Genomic DNA, 20,612 nt, shown 5'->3' on the forward strand with positions numbered 1-20,612 from the left:
CTGCATCCCCCGAAAGAAGTCTTCGCCGAGAAAATGGGCGCTGAGATTTTCTCGGCGAAGACTCACCTTCTCCCGTTCATCACATTCTTCGGTAAAGAGATTCACTCGATCCATGGTTTCAAGGTTGGGGTAGAGAAATCCCGGTTTGTTTCAAGAAACTGGGGTGGTTTATGAGCCTATAGATTTTAGACTTTGCATCTTGTTTTGCTTCCTCGGTTCCCACGAAGCCCGAAATTCTTTTTTCCCCCCTCTGGTTTCTGCCCAACTGTCAACTCGTGGTAAAACAAACAAACAAACAGAAAGCCCTTGCCTCTGGTTCCTGAGGAAAGAAAAAGTTGAGGCGAGAAGTGGAGAACATTCCCTTCTTCATTGAAAGCTGAAAGCAAACGCGCTGCAAAATTCGTTCATCCTCATCCTCTTCCTCATCCTCATCCTCATCCCCCCCCCCTCTCTCTCTCTCTCTCTCTCTCTCAAACGAATTGAACAGGCACCCAAGCTATCAGGTGATGGCGTTCACGCTTGGGTGTTTGCGCGGATCAGAAACGGAAGGAGAAATTCATTTCTGCTTGCAATTCACTATCTCGGGCATCCCTGAGAGAAGAGAGCTTTTAAAGAAGCAGCTGCAAAATTCGTTCATCCTCATCCTCTTCCTCATCCTCATCCTCATCCTCTCTCTCTCTCTCTCTCTCTCTCTCTGTGTATGTGTGTGTGTGTGTGTGTGTGTGTGTGTGTGGTGTGTTATCTCGAACCAGATGGGATGGCAAAGTCAAATGCAAATGGGGATCTTGCAGATCTTGCCCTGCCTTTCCCCCCACGGTTACCTTCTGTTCTTGATGAGCTCACGAGTGCTCAAGGACAAAATAGGGCAGGGCAGAGCCGGCAGTTAAAAATAGGATGCAGATAAAAGGAAAGGTAAGGAGGGGTTCAGGTTGAGAGGAGAGGCTGCGTAGCCTTAGTGTAACTCCTGTTTGGGCTGACTGGGTTGCCTCCGATGGGCTCTGACAGTGGAACAGAATGGAATAGAAAATATGGAATGGAATGGAACAGAACGTAGAACAGAACAGAACAGAACAGAATAGAATAGAATAGAAATATAGAAAGTGAATGGAATAGAATAGAATAGAATAGAAATATAGAAAGTGAATGGAATAGAATAGAATAGAATAGAATAGAATAGAATAGAATAGAATAGAATAGAAATATAGAAAGTGAATAGAATAGAATAGAATAGAATAGAATAGAATAGAATAGAATAGAAATATAGAAAGTGAATGGAATAGAATAGAATAGAATAGAATAGAAATATAGAAAGTGAATAGAATAGAATAGAATAGAATAGAATAGAATAGAATAGAATAGAATAGAATAGAATAGAATAGAAATATAGAAAGTGAATGGAATAGAATAGAATAGAATAGAAATATAGAAAGTGAATAGAATAGAATAGAATAGAATAGAATAGAATAGAATAGAATAGAATAGAATAGAATAGAATAGAATAGAATAGAGCTGGAAGGGACCTTGGAGGTCTTCTAGTCCAGCCCCTTGCTCAAGCAGGAGGACCTATACCAGTGGTGGTGAACCTATGGCACGCCTGCCAGAGGTGGCACTCAGAGCCCTCTCTGTTGGCACATGCGCCACCACCGCTGCCAGCAGCAGGTCCTTGTCGGTTGGTGGACTGGAAGAAAAGGGAGGGGGAAGCATTTTACATGCGTGCATGCGCGCACAGGGCCACGAGCAGGCACATGCTGCAAAGGGGGCGGGGCTAGTGCCTGCGTGATACTCACTAGCCCAGCCCCGTTCTCACGTGGTGCGGTGCCTTGTATCTGCACCCTGCGGCGCGGCGGTTGGCATTTTTGTGCCTTGCGGTACGGTGGCCCATTTTTTGCTCCCCCTTTTTTTTGTGCCAGAGGCGGCACTCAGAGGCGCCTCCCTGTCCCCTCCCCCGAGGGCACCAGAATGCCGATGCTGCCTTGGCACTTTGTGATAAACAAGTGGGTTTTGGCTTGCGGTTTGGGCACTCGGTCTCTAAAAGTTTTGCCACCACTGACCGATACCATCTCAGACAGGTGAATGTCCAGTCTCTTCTTAAAAACCTCCAGTGATGGAGCACTCTTGATTTCTGGTGGCAAGCTGTTCCACTGGGCAGCTGAGAGAAAGGGGCGGCAGAAGCTGCATCCCCCGAAAGACGTCTTCGCCGAGAAAATGGGCGCTGAGACGCCTCATTCTCTCGCTCAGCGGAGACTTCTTTCGCGAGATCCAGCCTCTGCCGTGCTGCACCGAGAGAACAGCAAGCCGCCCCATTCTCTCGGCAGAGCACTCCACCGCCCCATTCTCTCGGCGGCTTGCCACCCCGTTCTCTCATCTCAGCAGAGACGTCTTTCGGGGGATCCAGCCTCCAGCTTCTGCATTTCCCAGCCTCGGCTTATACTCGAGTCAATAACTTTTACCAGTTTTTGGGGGTAAAATTGGGGGTCTCGGCTTATACTCGAGTCGGCTTATACTCAAGTATATACGGTACATTTGCTGTAATGGGGGAGAATAAATAATTGTAATGTTTTTCTTAGATAAAGTGGATGAAGAGGTAATCCACATAGTGTCTGAGAATAGTTTACGGGTAGTCCTTGACTTACAACCATTCATTTAGCAACTGTTTGAAGTTACAACAATACTGAAAACAGTGACTTGTGACCAGTCCTTGCACTTATGAGTGTCATGGCATCCTTGAAGTCATGGGATCAAAATTGGGGCATTTGGCAATGGCATGCATTTACAACAGTTGAGCGTCCCGGGGTCACATGATGGTAATTTGCCACTTTTCCAGCTGGCATCTGGCAAGGACAGTCAATGAGGGGAGCTGGATTCACTTAATGGCCATGTAATTTGCTTAATGACCAAAAAGGCAAAATCGGATGTGACTCACTTAATGACCACTGAGTAATGGAACGTCTCTGTTTCTACTAGTAATTATAGTACTGTTTGACTTGTTTTTAAATTTAGCAGTAGCCAAGTTTTTCTTTTTTTTAATTGTTAAGATTATTGTTTTGTACAAGTAATCCTTGGTTAAGAAAAGTAAATGGGACTGGATTTTTCATTGCTAAACAATGTGGTCATAAAGCACAACTTCTAGGAGTGGGAGGACCTGCAAGTGGTTGTTGCTAATGGTGGGAGGGTATGCAGGTGGCTATTGTGGCACTGCATAAATGCAACCAGGCAGATACATGCTATAAAGTTTGTGATTATTCGGGTCTCATACTCCATACCCAAGCTCCTAAGGACAAAAAGTGGCAGAAGTGGAAGTGATTTGCAAGAGCGACATGTATCCTTCCCTGCTGGCTTCCCCATTGACTTGGCTTGTGGGAAGCCAGTAGGAAAGGTTGCAAATGGTGATCAAGTAACTGAGACACTGTAACCATTCTTAAGTGCAGGCCAGTTGTCAACCGCCTGGATTACGATCATGTGACTATGGGGGTGCTGGGATGGCCAGAACTTTGAAATCTGGTCATTAAGAATCACTTGTTCAATGCCATTGTAACTTAGAACAGTTGTTGAATATGGTTGTTTACTGAGGACTTTCTATATTGTATTTGCATGTCATCTCAAATATTTTAGAGAGGAAAGATCAAGGTAGAAAATACTTAAATAATTATTTCTTGCTTCTTAGCAAGGAGTGGGCCTTCTTGCATCTCAGTACCTAGGAATATGTATTTCATTGGCTCTGGAAGTTTATGTTGGTTGTCTCCAGTCTGGTCCCTCTCTAGATGTATGGACAACTCCAAAGAATTCCCGAATCAGTATGGCCATTGCTGAATTTTTTTGGGAATTGAAACTCAAGATATCTGAAGGGTGGTACTCTTTTCTGTTTTCTCTTGTTTTGGTTTAGCTCTCTAAATTTTAATAATGCCTATCATTAAGGATTTTTTTGTATTTTCCCGATTAGTGTTCGTAACGTGACTATTTTTATTCTCTTACAAAGTCATTGAGAATCCTTGGGATGAGAGTTTAATCTTCCAGCTTCTGTCCAGGGTGCCAAAACCAATAAGTGCTTATCCCAATACTTTCCAGTGGGCAACGAATCTTCCAGTTGTCAGACCAAAAACCGTTGTCAAATTAGGTAGGTCCCATTACATGTTTGGTGTTATTCTTTTCAGAGCTTTGAAACTTTAAAAAAGTTTTACTTACGGTTTTATTGGGCATATTTCAGTATAAAAGAGAAACTGGGACCCTGCATTGTATTTCTGTTCATTAAAGCAATACAGTTTTATGGAAGTGTTTTATTACCATTAAGTCAACATGCCAACTGTTTTGGTTGTGTTCATCCATGATTCTAAGATAAAATTTGTTTTAATAATGGTAAAAATTCTTGCCAAAGCAAAAGAATTTAAATTGTGAAATATAAAGAATTGTAATTGAAAATGATACTTTTTCTTTTTTCAATGGAGTATAGTGACTATAGTGGTTGGAAATTATAGAAGGCAAAAGACAGCAGATTACTCTAGAGAACTGATAAACTATAAAAGTAGTCCAGAGTTTCATCTCATTTAAAAACTGGCTAGAAATTACTTTAACTATCAGTCCAAGGGAAGAATCTGCTAAAATGGAAATATGTTCCAATTCATTTTTCCACTTGAGGGAGGAAAAGTTAGAAGAAGGGGTCTAACTTTATTGCATGATCTTTATATGATTTTCCATTACATGCAAGCTCAGTACATACAGTTGTTTGTAGGGCAAGTGACATGCTTAAAGAAATATTAGGAATTAAATTCTATTGTGCTCCTTTGTGGGAAGGATAACTATTGATAACCCACTCATTCTGTTCTCTTAGTATAAGCCACGGGTCGGCAACCCGCAGCTGCGGAGCCGCATGCGGCTCTTTAAGCCGTCTTCTGCGGCTCCCAGTCCTCCTCTGCCATGTGCAGTTCTGGGAAAAAAGTGGAAGTAAACAAGTTCAATCAATCAATTCAAAATGCTCACAAAAGGGAAAAAAAACCTCCCGAAGTTTGAATTGATTGGTTGAACTTCTCAAGCTGTTTGTGGGACTACCCACAAACATCTTTGCTTCTTCGGACTGCAAAGGGCGGCAGCGGAGGAATAGACGGGAGGACTGGAAAGGTGAATGGGCTCTTTTTCTACCTACTGCACGGTTGGGGGCGGCCAGTCTTGGGGTGCCCCGGGCCTGCCTCTTCCCTGCCCCTTCCCTGCCCGGCAGGTCTCCCCTTGCCCTGCTCCGATGCCACCTCTGCTAACCTCGGGGGGGTCCCACCGGGAGTCTCAGAAGCTTCCCCTGTTGGTCCCCGCCTTTTGGCCGTCTCCTCTCAGCTGGCTTGCCCGAACGAAGCAGCAGCTCTGCAAGCCTCCGCCACCCCATTCTGAACGAAGGGGGTGGTGGAGGCTTGCAGAGCTGCTGCTTCGTTCGGGCCAGGCAGCTGAGAGAAGGGGGCAGCAAAGGCTGGATGCCCCGAAAGAAAAGCAGCTGAAGCAAGCCTTCACCGCCCCATTGAGAAAATGGGGCGGCGGAGGCTTGCAGAGCGGCGGATCCAGCCTCCGCTGCTGGCAGACGCTGGATCCGCCGCTCTGCAAGCCGCCGGCAGAGACTGGACCCGCCGCTCTGCAAGCCTCCGCTGCCGGCAGAGGCTGGATCCGCCGCTCTGCAAGCCTCCGCCGCTCCATTGAGAGAATGGGGTGGCAGAGGTTTGGAGAGCTGCTGCCTTCGGCTGTTTTTCTTTCGGTCCCGAAAGAAAAGTGGCCGAAGGTAGCAGCTCTCCAAACCTCCGCCACCCCATTCCCATTGAGAATGGGGTGGCAGAAGTTTGGAGGCCTTGGGTGGCTCCGATGGCGCCCGGGTTGAAGGCGGCGCTGCGACCCAGCGCCCGTCGCCAGGGAGACCCGCCGCCGTGCAGGTGCCTCCCGGCTCGAGGGAGCTGCGCTGCGGGAGACGCTCGCGAGGCTTCCTTCGGCTTGGGAAGGGCCCGTTGCCTCCGAGGGGGGGCTGGGCGGGATCCTCTGAAAGGCCGTTTCCTTCCTCGTCTTTGCACGGCCCTCTGCGGTTGTCGTGGCTTGCGAGTCTCCCCCCCCCCAGTAAGCTGGCAGCACCGGGCGGTGACAGGTGCGCGCGGCTCAGGATGTGGCGCGGGCATCGGCCGACTGCGGGGCTCCCGAGGATCGGCGCAGTGCAAGCGATCCAGGGCAGGAGCTGATCCCGAAGTGGGGCTGCCTTGGGGGTCCAGTGGGGGGGCTTGAGCCTCATCCACCTCCGGGCCGGTGCGCCGGGGAACCGCCCTCCCTTCAGCGAGGTCTTCGCACCCGCTGGTCTGATGGTGGGGAGAGAAAAAAGCAATTGATTTTTGTAGGCATTCTCTCCTATCCCTGATCCTTTCCATTTCCATCACGCAAAACCAGAGTGGAGAGAAAGAGACTCCAAGAGACTGCTGTAAGCGGTCTGCCCACTGCGCCCATGACTTTCAGCCCCCAGCTACAGTGTGGTCACACTGCTTTCTCTCAATGGGAATGGGGCGGAGGAGGCTTGCAGAGCTACTACCTTCAGCTGCTTTGCTTTTGGGGCATCCAGCCTCTGCCGCCCCCTTCTCTCAGCTGCCGGGCGGGCTGGGCATGTGCCGAAGCGATGGCAGGGAGGATTGCAGCGAAAAGGGGACCGAGGGAGGGGCGGTGGGTTTGTGCCGTTTTTTCTGAGGGAGGAAAAGCCAGGACAGCTCATACTAGAGGTGGACGGGGGCAGGGCTGGTGCACGTTTTGCCTTGTTCTGCGCATGCGTGCACGCATGCGTGCACACATTTTGCCGCTCCCACTTTTTTCTGTGTGTGACGGAACCGGTTCCGAGTGGCTCTTTTGCTGCTTCAGGTTGCCGACCCCTGGTATAAGCTCTATGTGTATTTGGCTGAATTTACAGAATTAGAGGCAACATACTTGTCAACACTAGTTGTTGGTGATCTTGAAAAAAAGACCATTCTTCGCCAATGGTTGGATCCTGCTTCTGCACTTCATGCTTTTCTGCCTGATGTGCTTCAGCACTCGTTTTTCACTGAAAATTTTAGAGCTGCAATTGCAGATCGATTTGAGACAAACCCTATTTAATTGGAAATGGGTAATTTGGCTATAATCCCAAGATTGTTCTACATGCTTATCTCTTCCTTGTCCTCATTCAGCATCCACATCCTTCCACGTTGATTGCTTACTTGGAGAAGGAGCTTTTGCACATGTGTATCAAGCTTCTGCCCTTGATATGGACAATTGTAAGAATAATCAGAAAGTAATACTGAAGGTATATTTGACTCTAACTTCCAGAATCTTGTTTAAAATTAATTAATCCATCTGCTTTACCAGTAAAAACAATGTTTTTTTTGAATTTCTGATCCCCATAATCTCTCCTGTCTATTGCTTAGTTGATGTCAGATTAGAATTTAGCAGTGGGGAAATGGGTGCCTGGAGAAGCTGGATATGTATGACCCTGCATACTGTATCTAATCTATAGAGCCAGAGATGTTCTATATGTACCTTAGAAACATACTATATAGCATTGACACACACTACTTTTTATGCAGTGTGGGGTTTGCTGTATTTCTGGCAGGATCAACAATTATATAGATTTAAAAACATGTTCTAACATAATTTGGGAGAGGTAGTCAGTGTATCCTCTTGATATTTTGTAGTGCCCTTCAAATTTCAGGTAGTGTTATGGCCAATAGAAAATGTCAGATTTTGGTTTAAACTATTAACATTAAAAAATTTTCTATATGGTTAGTGGCTCCTGTGCATTTAAGCAAAGCAGAACTGTTTATTGTCTTTATAGGTACAGAAACCTGCAAGCCCCTGGGAATTCTATATAGCAGCTCAGCTGATTGAAAGGCTGAAGCCAAGTATGCATCACCTTTGCATCCAATTCTATGGTGCTCACTTCTTTCAAAATGGAAGTATTCTAATAGGGGAGCTTTACAGTTATGGAACTTTACTGGTAAATGTGGCTTTGATCAGCATGTATATTCTTGTACAAATGTCATCACAGTCTGAAAGACTAGAAAGTGAGATGGGGTTGTAGTTACAGACATCTGTTGGGTGGGGGGGGCAGGAAGGGTTAGAAACAAGTCAAGAAAAGGGAGCTGTGACCACACAATTGAAGGACCACCCCCTTTTTTTACCTGCATTGCAACCATGTTGACCTTTTACATCCCGCCCCCAGCAGATGAATGTGTTACGACTTGCAAGTAGAATTAGTTGTCCTTAACAGAAGATATTTGGCTAAATTAAAATTGTTTAGAAAGCATTGTTTTGCCGAATTTATGTGTGAAATCTTTCTAGCAGGGTATAATTTTGTAAACCAGCTAGGTGCATTTTTCCCTCCAAGGTCTAAGTGGAATTTGCTATTTGATAACCATACAGCTGATGTTCTGATTTTTTTTACATCTCAAAAACCTGGCATTTTAACTGGGGTGTATAGACTTTTTATATCCATTATACGCAGGATTTCAGGCATATTCATTTGTCCACATGATCATCTGCTCCTCATCTGTTTCCTCTGTAGAATAGCATAAATATATACAAAAAACTAACAGAGAAGGTGATGCCCCAAGCTCTGGTTATCTACTTCACCATAAAAATCCTGCACATGGTAGAAGAGCTTCACAAATGTGGAATAATTCATGGTGACATTAAACCTGACAACTTTATATTTGGTGAAAGGCAAGTATCTCACTTGTGAATGTTTGAGATCTTTTCCTGTTAATCTGACCTGGTGCATTGCTTAATAATAATCATTGTTAATTGCTTTTAAACAAGGTTTTTGGACAATGACACATGTGATATTGATGGTACATCTCATGGTCTGACAATTATTGACCTTGGCCAAAGCATAGACATGACCCTATTTCCTGAAGGAACCGCTTTCATAGGAAAGTGTGAAACATCTGGGTTTCAGTGTATTGAAATGATTACAGGCAAGCCATGGAATTACCAGGTATGGACTTACACGTATGATTTTCATATTATGCTATGTAGCCCTTTACTAGTAATTACAGACTTTGCTGATCGTGGAGGGGAATTTAATTCAGAGATGTAAGTTTTGATTCAGATGTTACTATTTTTTCTTTAGTACACCTGTTACACAGAAGTTAATAGTGTGATTATCAATGTACCTAAGATTCTGCATTCAGATCCTGTTCAGGCATGAAGCTCCCTGCTTGATTTGGCCCAGAAACCTGGTTCAATCTAATCTATTCCAGAAGAGCATCAAGAATAAAGCTGGGAAAGGAGACTGTTTGCAATTGGATTCTACTCGTAGGAGGATGGGATTAAAAGCAGATATTTTTAAACAACTGAAAACTAAATATTTTTATAATGTTTTTATTTCTTAGACTGATTATTTTGGAATTGCTGCAACAGTGTACTGCATGTTATTTGGCACATATATGAAAGTAAAAAATGAGCAAGGAATCTGGAAACCTGATGGTACCTTTAGGAGGTTGGTCCATAATTATTTTATTTCAATAATAACGTTCCAGAGCTTTTCTCTACTTTAGAATTGTTCCTTGCATGTTACAGAAGATGCTATCAACCTTTGTCATAATCGGAGTTGGAAAACACAAGATATGTGGACAATTTCTATTTGTATTCTTCAAATCTTGTGCAAGAATATGCAATTTATTTTTGAAATGAAGAGTGAATTTGGTCTAAGGATATTCTCCAATAAACGGAGACAGCCAGTGCAAAATATAAATATGTTCCTTAGATACCACTAATATTATATCCCCCAGATATATAATTATTTCTGTGTTACATTAAAAACTGCTCTACAGAGACTTTAAGGCACTTTTAATAAAACCTGATTACGCTTGTAAAAATACTTTAAAGAAGGTAACATTATTAGGATTTTTAGTTGCATTATAGCTGAAGTTATGACACGTTATTAATGGAATAAATGCAAAAATGTTGATTGGGGCATTTATTTTTCATGTAAAGGTCTCAAGGTTAGAAATACAGTGGGGTTTTTTTTTTTTAAAAAAAAATCATATTCTATAGCCATTCAATGCAGAATGTCACTGAAATTACAAAAAGGGATGGAAGTCTGAAAGTATAGAATGTATCTGTTTCTGAAACCTAGAAAAAAAAATCTGAAGACAAACTGAAATGTTTTATTGTTGATACAAAATCTCAGAGCTGGTATTGACCAGTAGGAAATCTGATTTGAGATTTGTTGTACAGCCTGTTTTGGATAAAGCTCTAGTCCATCTTCCAAAATAGTTAACAAAGCTTTCCACTTTTGATGCTGGTTCTGAGAAACATCTGGCTACATCTGCAGAAGGTTGATTTAGTTTTTACTTCCCCCCCCCCTTTTTTTTTTTCTTAGGATGCCCAATGGAGACGTCTGGATTGATTTTTTTGTCACTTTGCTGAACATACAAGACTGCAGCCACTTGCCTTCTTTGGGAGCTTTACGGACATCACTGAGAGACTTATTTTTAAAAACTTACTCCAATAAAATAATAGCTCTGCGTAACAGGCTTGCGGTATTGCTTGTTGAAAACAAACGATCGCGGAAGTAAATGCTGGACTCTTGAATCAAATAAAAGGTTTTAAGATTGTTTGATCAAGTCTTCATGACGTTTCAATTTGTTTCGTCAAGCGGCAGTTTAATTTTGGCTTGACTTACAAAGGTTGGCACTGCACTGCTGGTGTTTAAATAGTGCACTGTTAATGATTTGATTTCACAAACAGCTTCCATTTGTTAACACCTCAAAAATATTGACATGGGAGATGAACCCTCTTTTTGGAACTGGACAGAAGAAAAATAAGGAAGAGGGAGTGGAGTGCTTGAGAAAAAAAATTGACATGGAGATCCGAAGCTTGAGAACAAATATTGAGATGGATGAGGAAATCGGCATTTGTGGAACTCACATCTAAATATCTAAATGCTCTGGTATTTTTTTTCCTATGGGTATATTATAAACAATAAAATGTGCTTTCAAAGGAAAATTGTCCGGTCAAATCCATTCATTTTAATTTTTCAGGTAAAAGAATAGAATAATAGTAAATAACAGAAGGCATCAAGTGTAATAGACAAATGTAATATTGACACCATATCTTGAGTTAAAAGTACAATTATATTGTAATTAAAGCTAGTACTTAGCTATTAAGTACTGATCATGGATCAAGTTTCCTATATTTGAAGCTCTTCTACTATAGTAGGTTTCCAATAAGACTATGATGGGCATTGTAGTCACCGGACAGTTTCTTATATAAATATATAAAAGCCGAAACCAAACTGTCTTATAGTTACAACCATACCCTTTTATCACAATTCCTTATTCCCAAAAGTAAAAACACTACCGCTGGTCCCTTTGCCATTGCTATCTCAGACAGCAAACTAAGCCCACCCAAACCCCCAAACAAAAATATGTATGTATCTTGTATGTTTTCAGAGGTTCAGTAATAGACGGGTAGTCCTCGCTTATTGATTTTTAATTCAGCAACTTTCTGAACTTAAAGATAGTGCTGAAAAGGAGATTTAGAACTGGCCTTTCAACTTGTGACTGTGTCCGTGTGGTCACATGATTGCCATTTGCAACCTTCACAGTGGCTTCTGACAAGCTAAATCGATGAAGTTGGCAAGCTGTCGTCATGTGACCTTGAGCTTATTGACTGGAAGATTTATCTAACCACAGCTGCAACTGATATAAGATGGTCACTAAGCACGTGTTGTTTAGTGATAGTTGATGGTCCCAACTGCAGTTAAAGTGATAAATATCTGTATACTTATAAGCTGAAGGGAAAAAAAATCAAGATTTTGAGAATTATAGCAGGGGAACAAACTATTATCCACTGCGTAGTTTTGAAAGCTTCCGTCAGCAACCAAACAATGACTTGAGGTGAAAGTAGTTCATCTAAAACATGTCAGACTTGTTATGTCACACGACGTGCAACGTATCGGGACTTTTGCCATTGCCGGCAATGGGGCGGGCGTGACTTCCACATGACGTGTCTGACCCACGGGCTGGTAGTTTGACACCCCTGATCTAAAACATCTGACAGATAGTACATTGCTATATGGAGGGGTATAGAATACATCAGTTGAGGGCAAACCCCCAACTAGCGATGGGGAAGAAAGACTTGATTTGCTCAAATCAGTAACTGTTTAGATTAAAATTGTTTCCCTCTAATTGGCAAGGATTTTCTAGAATGGAAATGAGCTTCATTCTAGAGAAAGCATGCAGAGTATGGCTTCTAGAATTATTTCCAACATCTTAATAGCTGTTCCATCTAGGTGAAAAGAGAGAAGTGGGTTTAAGCCAAACAGTTCCTTCTCACTCTCTCTCATAATAAACCTTTATTGTCAAAGTACAACATGTGTACATTGAGATTAGCTGAGCCTTCCCCCCCCCCGTGCTCTCTCCCCCCAACACACAGTGACAACAACCCTCCATCCTACCACACCATGTGAACCAACTACACCACACACCGGCCTCCCAAGTCAATTCTGCATAAGATTATGTCCCATTTAAAAGCCTAACAGCCCACGGATAAAAGCTATTTTTCAGCCTGTTGGTACGGCTGGCTATATTCCTATATCTCCTACCGGATGGTAGGAGAGTAAAGAGATACCGTCCAGGGTGTGAGTCATCCCTCATACAGAGTCACTGGTAGATTCTTTTTCTTGAAGCCATTTTTGAAGAACACCAGATCTGAATTTTGAAGAGCGGCAAATTTAGTTCCATTCTGATCTCAGAGCTGAGCTCAACCTCAGAGTCTGGAGCTTCTTGTATAAAGAATTACTTTGTAATTTCTTTCTCAGCCATTAAATCGCTAATTACTTCTCCCTCTCCCAGAACATAGAGTACAGTACAACACATACAGTAATGTGATAAACTACTTTCCAATAAGTACTATACCCAGAAACCTAAGATGCAGAAGACCAGAAACATTCCTGACAATAGATATCATTATATCCCAACTTTCAATTGAATCATTCTTAAAATGGCTTATACTTCAACTCTATGCAAAAAATAATGACTCATTTAGTTCATTTGAACATATCTTAAGCATCTCCATTTAATTTCCACCCCAATCTGATTCTTTTAAAGTGAAGCATACAAATACTTATTTTTCAACCTAACATTTAATCTTTTCATATATTTAAAATTTGATACTGTACACAATTTGAATCAGGAATTACACTGTAACATTCAGATACTGTGGAAAGTTCAAGACTGATCTGTTTAAAAAAAATATCTGATCAAGTCACTTCCCTTTTCTTAATTTCCATCTCTGGATGGATGGAATGTAAGAAACAACACTATACATCAGAGAATGGAAAGAGCAGGACCAGTGAGGCAGAATCAGCCCCTTAACTATGTGAATGAGTGCTTGATATTTAGGACTCGGATACTACTATATTTAAACTGACCATGGTAAAGTAATCCAGACATGGATCCACTTTCATCAGTCAAGTGCATCCATGCACCCTGCTTTCAGAAAAGAGATAAGGTCTACAGTGTTAAGTAAAGGCAAAGGGTTAGCCCACCACAACTTTCGATGGAGGTGGATGAATGAGGAATAATAGAAAGTAGCATTGGATCCCCACCCCGGATTGTAGTGGACAGAGCTGCATTCAGTAATATAACTTTCAATATTACATATCCAAGCAATATGTTAAGCATGTAGGAGAATTCAAAGTATTTTGAGCATATCCAATATGCTTTCCATTTATAAGAAATACTGCATTTCATCTATTATATACTGTATATATTAAAGCTTTGAGTACTTGATTCATTGGAGGGAAGAACTTGAACACAGCACCAATAATCTTTCAGTTGCAAGTAACAGAAGGGAGCGGTGATGGCTTAAAGCTGGTACCTAGTGAGCTAGAGAACAATTAAAATAGGAGACTTGCTTCAAAAAGATTCCAGTTATTTCCACTCGTTCTCCATGTTATGCAACCTGGTCAAAAGCTGGGTTCCCTGGATACATCTCGTCTGGGGACAGATTTAAGATCTCATCAAGAGAAGGGCCTTCTTCTTCTGGAGCTATCTCTGATTCAAACATGCGTTGGAGTAAGGCATCCACAGTCCTGTATCCTGGGGCCAAAAACAAATCAATTAGCTGAACCTCGGCAGGTACAGATGTATATGTAAACATAAGCTACTGATTCCCACTTGATCCACAAATATGAGCATGGAATGCATTTTTGGGGGTTTGTGCAAAGCTACGTTGTGGACTAGAACAGCCTATGCTGTCAATAGAATGACTGTTCTTTGTACCCAACACTAGAAGCCTTAAATACAACCACACAGTATCAGAGAGGATAGGGGATATCTACCATTTGGCTTTGGCTGGATCAGCCTTTCTGATCTCTTCCTTTTGTGAAGAGGGTGGACACTGCAACTTACATTCCCACTTACACTAAACCAGGGGTAGGGAACCCTGGCTCTTTTATGACTTGTGGACCAACTCCCAGGATTCCTGAGTCAGCATGGCTGGTTCAGGAATTCTGGATACTGAAGTCCACAAGGCATAAAAGAGCCAAGGTTCCCTACCCCCGCACTAAACCTAGGTTTTAAAGTTTGAATCCTTAGTATTAATAAAGTACATCAAATAAAAAGGGGTAAAAAAAGGAAGAGAAAGAGTGTAGAAAGTGTAAAAGACAGTAGCCACAAAAACCCCATTGACCTATATGTAAGTGAAATTGCACTTTTCAGATAGTATGGGTTGGTCATGGCTGTATTAAAATTTACTATCTAAGTCTAAGAAATTTACCATAAAGCAAGGAAGAGAGAGTTGTAAGTCAACATAACAAAAACACTATCTTTTCCTATATCTTGAAAAGCAGCAAATTGAGAAGCTATACAGAACACATTTGACATTACTTACATAGGTTTTTCCAGCTTACTCTCATCTAGAAATTCCCTGAGTTTTCAACAATCAAGACTCTTGGCTGAACTAAGAATTATAGGAATTTTCCAAATTGTCTGGAGCAATGTAATTAAGGAAATAGATTTATGTTTTCCACTTAGGCTCATAATATATTACAATATGCACAGCATGATGATTTGCTCCTAACAGTAGTTATTATTTCTCCATGCCCACCAATAAACACAATAAACGCAAGTTCTCTGACAGTGCACTTACTTCTGGAGGCAATTTTAAACATCAGCCCCTTAGGTTTCTTCTTCACTGCCATTCCCTCTTCACTTCCAAGATCATTTTCAGTGGTTTCAAGGTTGTCTATCAATCTACCATCAAAAAGGTCATCCCTAAAAATAGAACCCATCTGTTTAATATACATATACATTTTTAAAAATGACCTTTTTAAAAGTGTCTCTTTGATTTCAACTTCTTTCATCTGCATGTATCATGGATACCTCTGCAGGGGGCAAACAAGTGAAGAAGGGGGAAAGCTATTATCTGTCATGCTGACAAATGATATAATTTGTGTGATGTCATGCATGTGACATCATCATAGCGTCTACTGAAATCTTATGCCAAGAATCATTTAGCAGCTAACCCAAATAGCATAAAATAAGGCTATGCTCACAAAACGTGCTAAACCTTAATGTTGTTTCTTTGATTTGGTTAAATATATTACGTAAATCTAGTCATTTTAAAAATACATCATAGTTTATGACTACAAGCATGTTATGAATACAACAGTTGATGTTTATTCCATAAAACAATAGCCAAATGTACCACACTTTAGAATGATATGTGAACCAGGGTCCATTTAAGAAGAAGTAAATATGCAGAACTTAGAAATAATTTTGCTGCCTTGTTCTGTAGTAACTCAGGTTCCCACATAGTCTAAAAAAGCCACCCAATAGAATTGATAATACTGACTCATCTAGACCACAGGTCTGCAACCCGCGGCTCCGGAGCCGCATGCGGCTCTTTCAGCCATCTCCTGCGGCTCCCAGTCTTCTGCCATGTGCAGTCCAAAAAAAAAAAGTGGGACTAAAAAAGTTCAACCAATCAATTCAAATATGCAGGGTAGGTGCATATCTCGCCTTGGCTCCACTCTTCAGTCAAACCCTGTTCTGCACATGCGCGCATGTACGCACGTGTGCACACATTTTTTGCGGCTCCCAGTTTTTCCTTTTGTGAGGGAACCGGTTCCGAGTGGCTCTTGCACTGTTTTAGGTTGCTGACCCCTGATCTAGACTAATCCTAAGCAGGTGTTTTATTTGTTGGAGGACTGCTTTTTCTAGGTAAAGCCTCAGCTGGTAAACTGCCTGAAGCTGGTTTTTAAAAAGGAAGGTTTATGACTATCTACTCTAGTGACATCTATAATTTCATAGAAAGCACTATATCCAGCAATACTTAAGCAGTATACCTGGCCTTGCAGGGAGACTGTTGCTCTGCCCAAAGCCAGTTACATGTCACAATGCAGATAGGAGATTACCCAAACTCAAAGATTTCCATAACATGATATAGCCTCCACAATCTCTACTAGCCATTTTGCTAAGGCTACCAGTTCTTGGTAGCTACAATTCAAAGAAGCCATTAAGTGGCAGCAAACAGCAAGGACTGTTGTGTCTTCTTTCGCCATCCAGTGATCAGTTGTAATTTTTGCAGCCAAAATCTGGTAGCCCTATATTTTGCAGCAGGCTTGCTCTTATAATACTAGTGCAGAATAATATTGCTATTGTACTGATGTCTAGCTAGGTAGCCCTATATTTTGCAGCAGGCTTGCTCTTATAATACTAGTGCAGAATAATATTGCTATTGTACTGATGTCTAGCTAGTGAACTTCTCTTCAAAAACTAGCTGCCCATTCTGGGAATAGAATGTCAGATAGAAAAGTCTTAGTTTCATAACATTTAAAAAAGTTGTTTTAATTATTACAGATTATAACAGAACATTTTAGATAATGAGATGGTGGAGCAGTGGGCTAATGCCTCCTTAAGTAACACCAGCTGCCTGCAATTAGTGCAGGTTCGCATCCCACCAGGCTCAAGGTTGACTGAGCCTTCCATCCTTCCGAGGTAGGTAAAATGAGGACCCAGATTGTTGGGGGCAATTAAGCTGACTTTGTAATAATGCCGCTTGGGGGGTGTATGAAAGCCCTAATAAGCAGGCATATACATAGAATGAAGGCTACTGCTAAGCTTGTAAGCCGCCCTGAGTCTTCGGAGAAGGGCGGGATATAAATGGAATAAAAATTAAAAAAAATAAATAAATGGTTGGGCCCAGAGTAAACATTCTACCAAAACCACTTCATAAATCATCTGCTTTGGGCAATAAAAAAGTATTTTTATTTACTTACTCTTGTACCCCTATACCAAGTTCTTGAATCTTCTTCTCAATGGCAGTTTCAACTTCACTCTTCTCAATAGAATACTCCACAAAGAAAGCTTCCAGAATGAATGCTACAAAGATGCTGGAAATCAAACATGTCACATGGCACACTGCATTTCAAATGCCACAAATCAGTATCTTCCTGGTTTGATACAGTTTCTTTCTGAGGGAATTCGCACAGACATGAATTATCATTGGACAAAAAGGTAGGTTTCTCCAACCTACTATTTTTGGATATGTGAAACCCCATCAAGCAACACCTGCCTATCCCACACCCTTGGGAAGGACTCCATTGGTTGGTAAAATGCCAGGTCCAGTGTAAACATAGGATTGATTGTGGGACCAACCCTAATTTAGTACTAGAATGAGCAAAAATAGTGTAAAGTAAAAGATAGCTTCTTATAATCTGCTATTAGCATGATTTACTGAAATCTGAACAGCCCTCACAGTGGATGAGAATTGGAGAATAGGTTTGCAAAGCCTTTATCTCTGCTTACTCAGCAAGAGGTTTTACTATATTTACTTAGGTTTTTTTAAAGGATTAGTCACTGTATTGCAACCTCAATACATTATATAATCCTTCAATTCTTTACAAGAATGTAATTCCAAAATATGGAAAATAAAAATTTATGTAAATGGGTTAAATTTTACATACAGATTTATCCTATTTTGGCAAACAATAAACCTGGCAGATAATACATGGAAAGAAATACTTCTCCTGTACTAACTCCATGGTATATCACAAAAAGGATGTTGTTTCCTCCATTATGCTAATCAATCAGAGTTTGGGAATAATTTTTGTATCAAAGGTTCATGACCTAATATGGAAGGAAATATGCTGATGACTATAGCAGACAACACAACATTCGCTTATGGTTGTATCTGAATTTGGAAGACAGAAAACCAGATCAAGACTCTGTGACCTCTCAGAAATATTGGCTACTCTTCTCCAAATATCAAACTACTAACTAATATTCTCATGACCACACTCCCTTACCCCTGCTTGCAAATAAACCAGACAACATATTTACTCCCAAGTAGCCATAAACATAGGTCCAGAACTTCAATACTTGGAGTACACTGTGAAAACGAATAAGAATCTCCCCCCAAAAACAATAGCCTGTCTTTAAGAGAGGATAGGTAGTCTCCCATTTAGCATATAGTTGTATATGCTAAATATATAAAAGTTATATTGTCCACTTAGCATATAACTGTGACAAATTTGGGTGGTCTATAAATTCCATAAATGAATACAATTTAAAATTTCTGAAAAATATGCATGCAGAAATAAAACTTTCCAATGTTATGACTATAAAGAGGTAGACTTACTTAATAATCATAATCACCACAACAATGTGAAAGATGATGAAAAACAGCTTTGCACTCTCATGAGTCACAAGGGCAAATCCATTGGCAATAAGTACAATATTAAGGAGAACAAGGAAAGTAGCTAGTATGTGCATTTCATAGTTATATAAATCTATCAAAACTTCTTTTGATCAAAAGCCTAATTCTAGAGAAACTACATTCTCACAGGACAAGGGATGATCAAACAATGATTCTGAATGCCTTTCATTATCCTCTTCTCTAACAACAACTTTCAGACCCCTTTTGTGAAAGCAGCCCTCTGAGCTTTATCACAAACTTCTGCTCACTATCTTCAAAAGCTGCTTTATAATAAAAAAAGCTGGGAATTCCAGGGAGAGCTTAAAAGAAAAGATACATGTGCACCTACATGTACAGATATAACACACACACACACACACACACACACACACACACACTTTTTGCCAAACATTCTAGTTCAGGGAATAAAGACTGCATAAACTGATTTGATGAAAACATCAAAGTACTTCTTTTGGAAGCTTCTTTCACAAATGTACCTACTATGTTTGGCAATTCAAGCCTTGATGGTAATGTTGCTTTTTCTCAAAGCTGTATATTTATCTCTGTAGTTTGCAATGATGGTCAGAAAAGGATATCATGCCACTGGTTGACAACAGTTAGTTCCATAAGGACAACAAAAGAAGACACAATGTCGTTGAAGTTATTCCTGCAATATTTGGCTCGTGCAAATGTAGTTCCACTCAAAGCAGGATTTCCACAGTACATGGCTTGCGGTGAGGTGGTGTTTCCAGCAAAGAATTGGATTTTCCCATGAAAGATTTCCATCCCAATAATGGAAAATACATAATATACTACCTAACAAAAAATAAGATATCTACTTGTTTGTTTCTTATATTAGCTTTTAAGTTTATATTAAAGGCAAAGTGCATTGAGCAGGAGAGGTAGTTCTTATTGTCACTAACTATCACTAAAATTTTAGAGCAGGATTTAGAATTTTGAGAGCGCATACCATGGGCACTCTTGCAAAACAAGAATTCACAACCAGAACTTGGTTATAAATAGTCACAGAGACCACTGTATTACAATGTCCTAAATCACCCCTTCTAATTATCCATTCAGAATGCTCCCTCCATTTTTGCTGCTGTTGTTTTTTCCTTGAGTAGGCAGATTCCCAAACAAAACAGCCTGACACCACATTTAGTTTTCTAATGAAAATGCCATTCACTCCATTTACTGTGGATAGGTTTCTTCAAAAAATGAAAAGGAATTTGTATATGTTAAAACTGTGATCTTATGCTGGGTGCACCCTCTCCGATTCTAGCATTTCTGCTTCCATTGTTCTAGTAGATTTAAGGATCCTCCAAATACGATTTTGGTGGGACATGAGGATATCACTTAAAATGGTGATTAAACTGGTTTCTGGTTTCACACAACACTGTATCACACAATACAGTGAGTTTAGTTTTGACTTAGTATGTTGTGGTCCAAACCTGTTTATCAGTCATGGCTTATATCATGGCTTAATATGCTTTATGAACTCAACCAATTTTTATTCAGCAAGCTATAAGCAAACCATGGTTACAATGACTATGAACTCATTCAATATAGTTCATCTTCCTTTCCACCAATAAGTCTCAGAAGACTTATTCCAGATGAAGTTCTTACATCCATGATAAATGAAGTATACTTTTCAGCCATAATTATGAATTACTCCTGAGTACAAGAGATGTCACAGTCTTTACCATTTTCTTCTGGCATATTATAATGGCATTAAAATAATTGATTTTAATTTAAAAGGGGAACTACTCTTGATACAGTATGATGCTATGCATATCTACTCAGCAATCAATCTCTACATGACCAAGCACTCCTAGGTAATTATAAATACTTGCTCAATTTTAACTCAAAAGTGGAGCATCTTGTATTCCCTATCCCTATCTCTAAAAAGAAAGTTGTTCATCACAATTTCC

General features: G+C 40.8%; 2 protein-coding genes across 2 annotated transcripts in view; one reads left to right on the forward strand and one right to left on the reverse strand.

Moving 5' to 3' along the window:
- BUB1 (BUB1 mitotic checkpoint serine/threonine kinase) overlaps positions 1-10,971 on the forward strand; it is a gene marked incomplete at its 5' end in the record, with an annotated part of 46,135 nt that extends 35,164 nt beyond the window's left edge. Inside the window, 7 exons of the mRNA XM_081314838.1 lie at positions 3,977-4,114; positions 7,164-7,279; positions 7,808-7,969; positions 8,537-8,694; positions 8,791-8,968; positions 9,366-9,472; positions 10,358-10,971. Of these exons, the coding sequence (XP_081170964.1) occupies positions 3,977-4,114; positions 7,164-7,279; positions 7,808-7,969; positions 8,537-8,694; positions 8,791-8,968; positions 9,366-9,472; positions 10,358-10,553 (1,055 nt within the window). The 3' untranslated portion in view covers positions 10,554-10,971. The remainder of the gene's footprint in view (positions 1-3,976; positions 4,115-7,163; positions 7,280-7,807; positions 7,970-8,536; positions 8,695-8,790; positions 8,969-9,365; positions 9,473-10,357) is intronic.
- A 2,882-nt stretch (positions 10,972-13,853) lies between these two features.
- The window catches only part of LOC308659512 (two pore channel protein 1-like), a gene marked incomplete at its 5' end in the record, with an annotated part of 32,095 nt that continues 25,336 nt past the window's right edge, over positions 13,854-20,612 (reverse strand). The window contains 5 exons of the mRNA XM_081313167.1: positions 13,854-14,081; positions 15,133-15,257; positions 17,264-17,377; positions 18,625-18,745; positions 19,278-19,497. Of these exons, the coding sequence (XP_081169293.1) occupies positions 13,936-14,081; positions 15,133-15,257; positions 17,264-17,377; positions 18,625-18,745; positions 19,278-19,497 (726 nt within the window). The 3' untranslated portion in view covers positions 13,854-13,935. The remainder of the gene's footprint in view (positions 14,082-15,132; positions 15,258-17,263; positions 17,378-18,624; positions 18,746-19,277; positions 19,498-20,612) is intronic.

Source organism: Vipera berus (genome assembly GCF_964194415.1).
Source record: "Vipera berus genome assembly, chromosome: 1".
NCBI classification, from domain to species: domain Eukaryota; kingdom Metazoa; phylum Chordata; class Lepidosauria; order Squamata; family Viperidae; genus Vipera; species Vipera berus.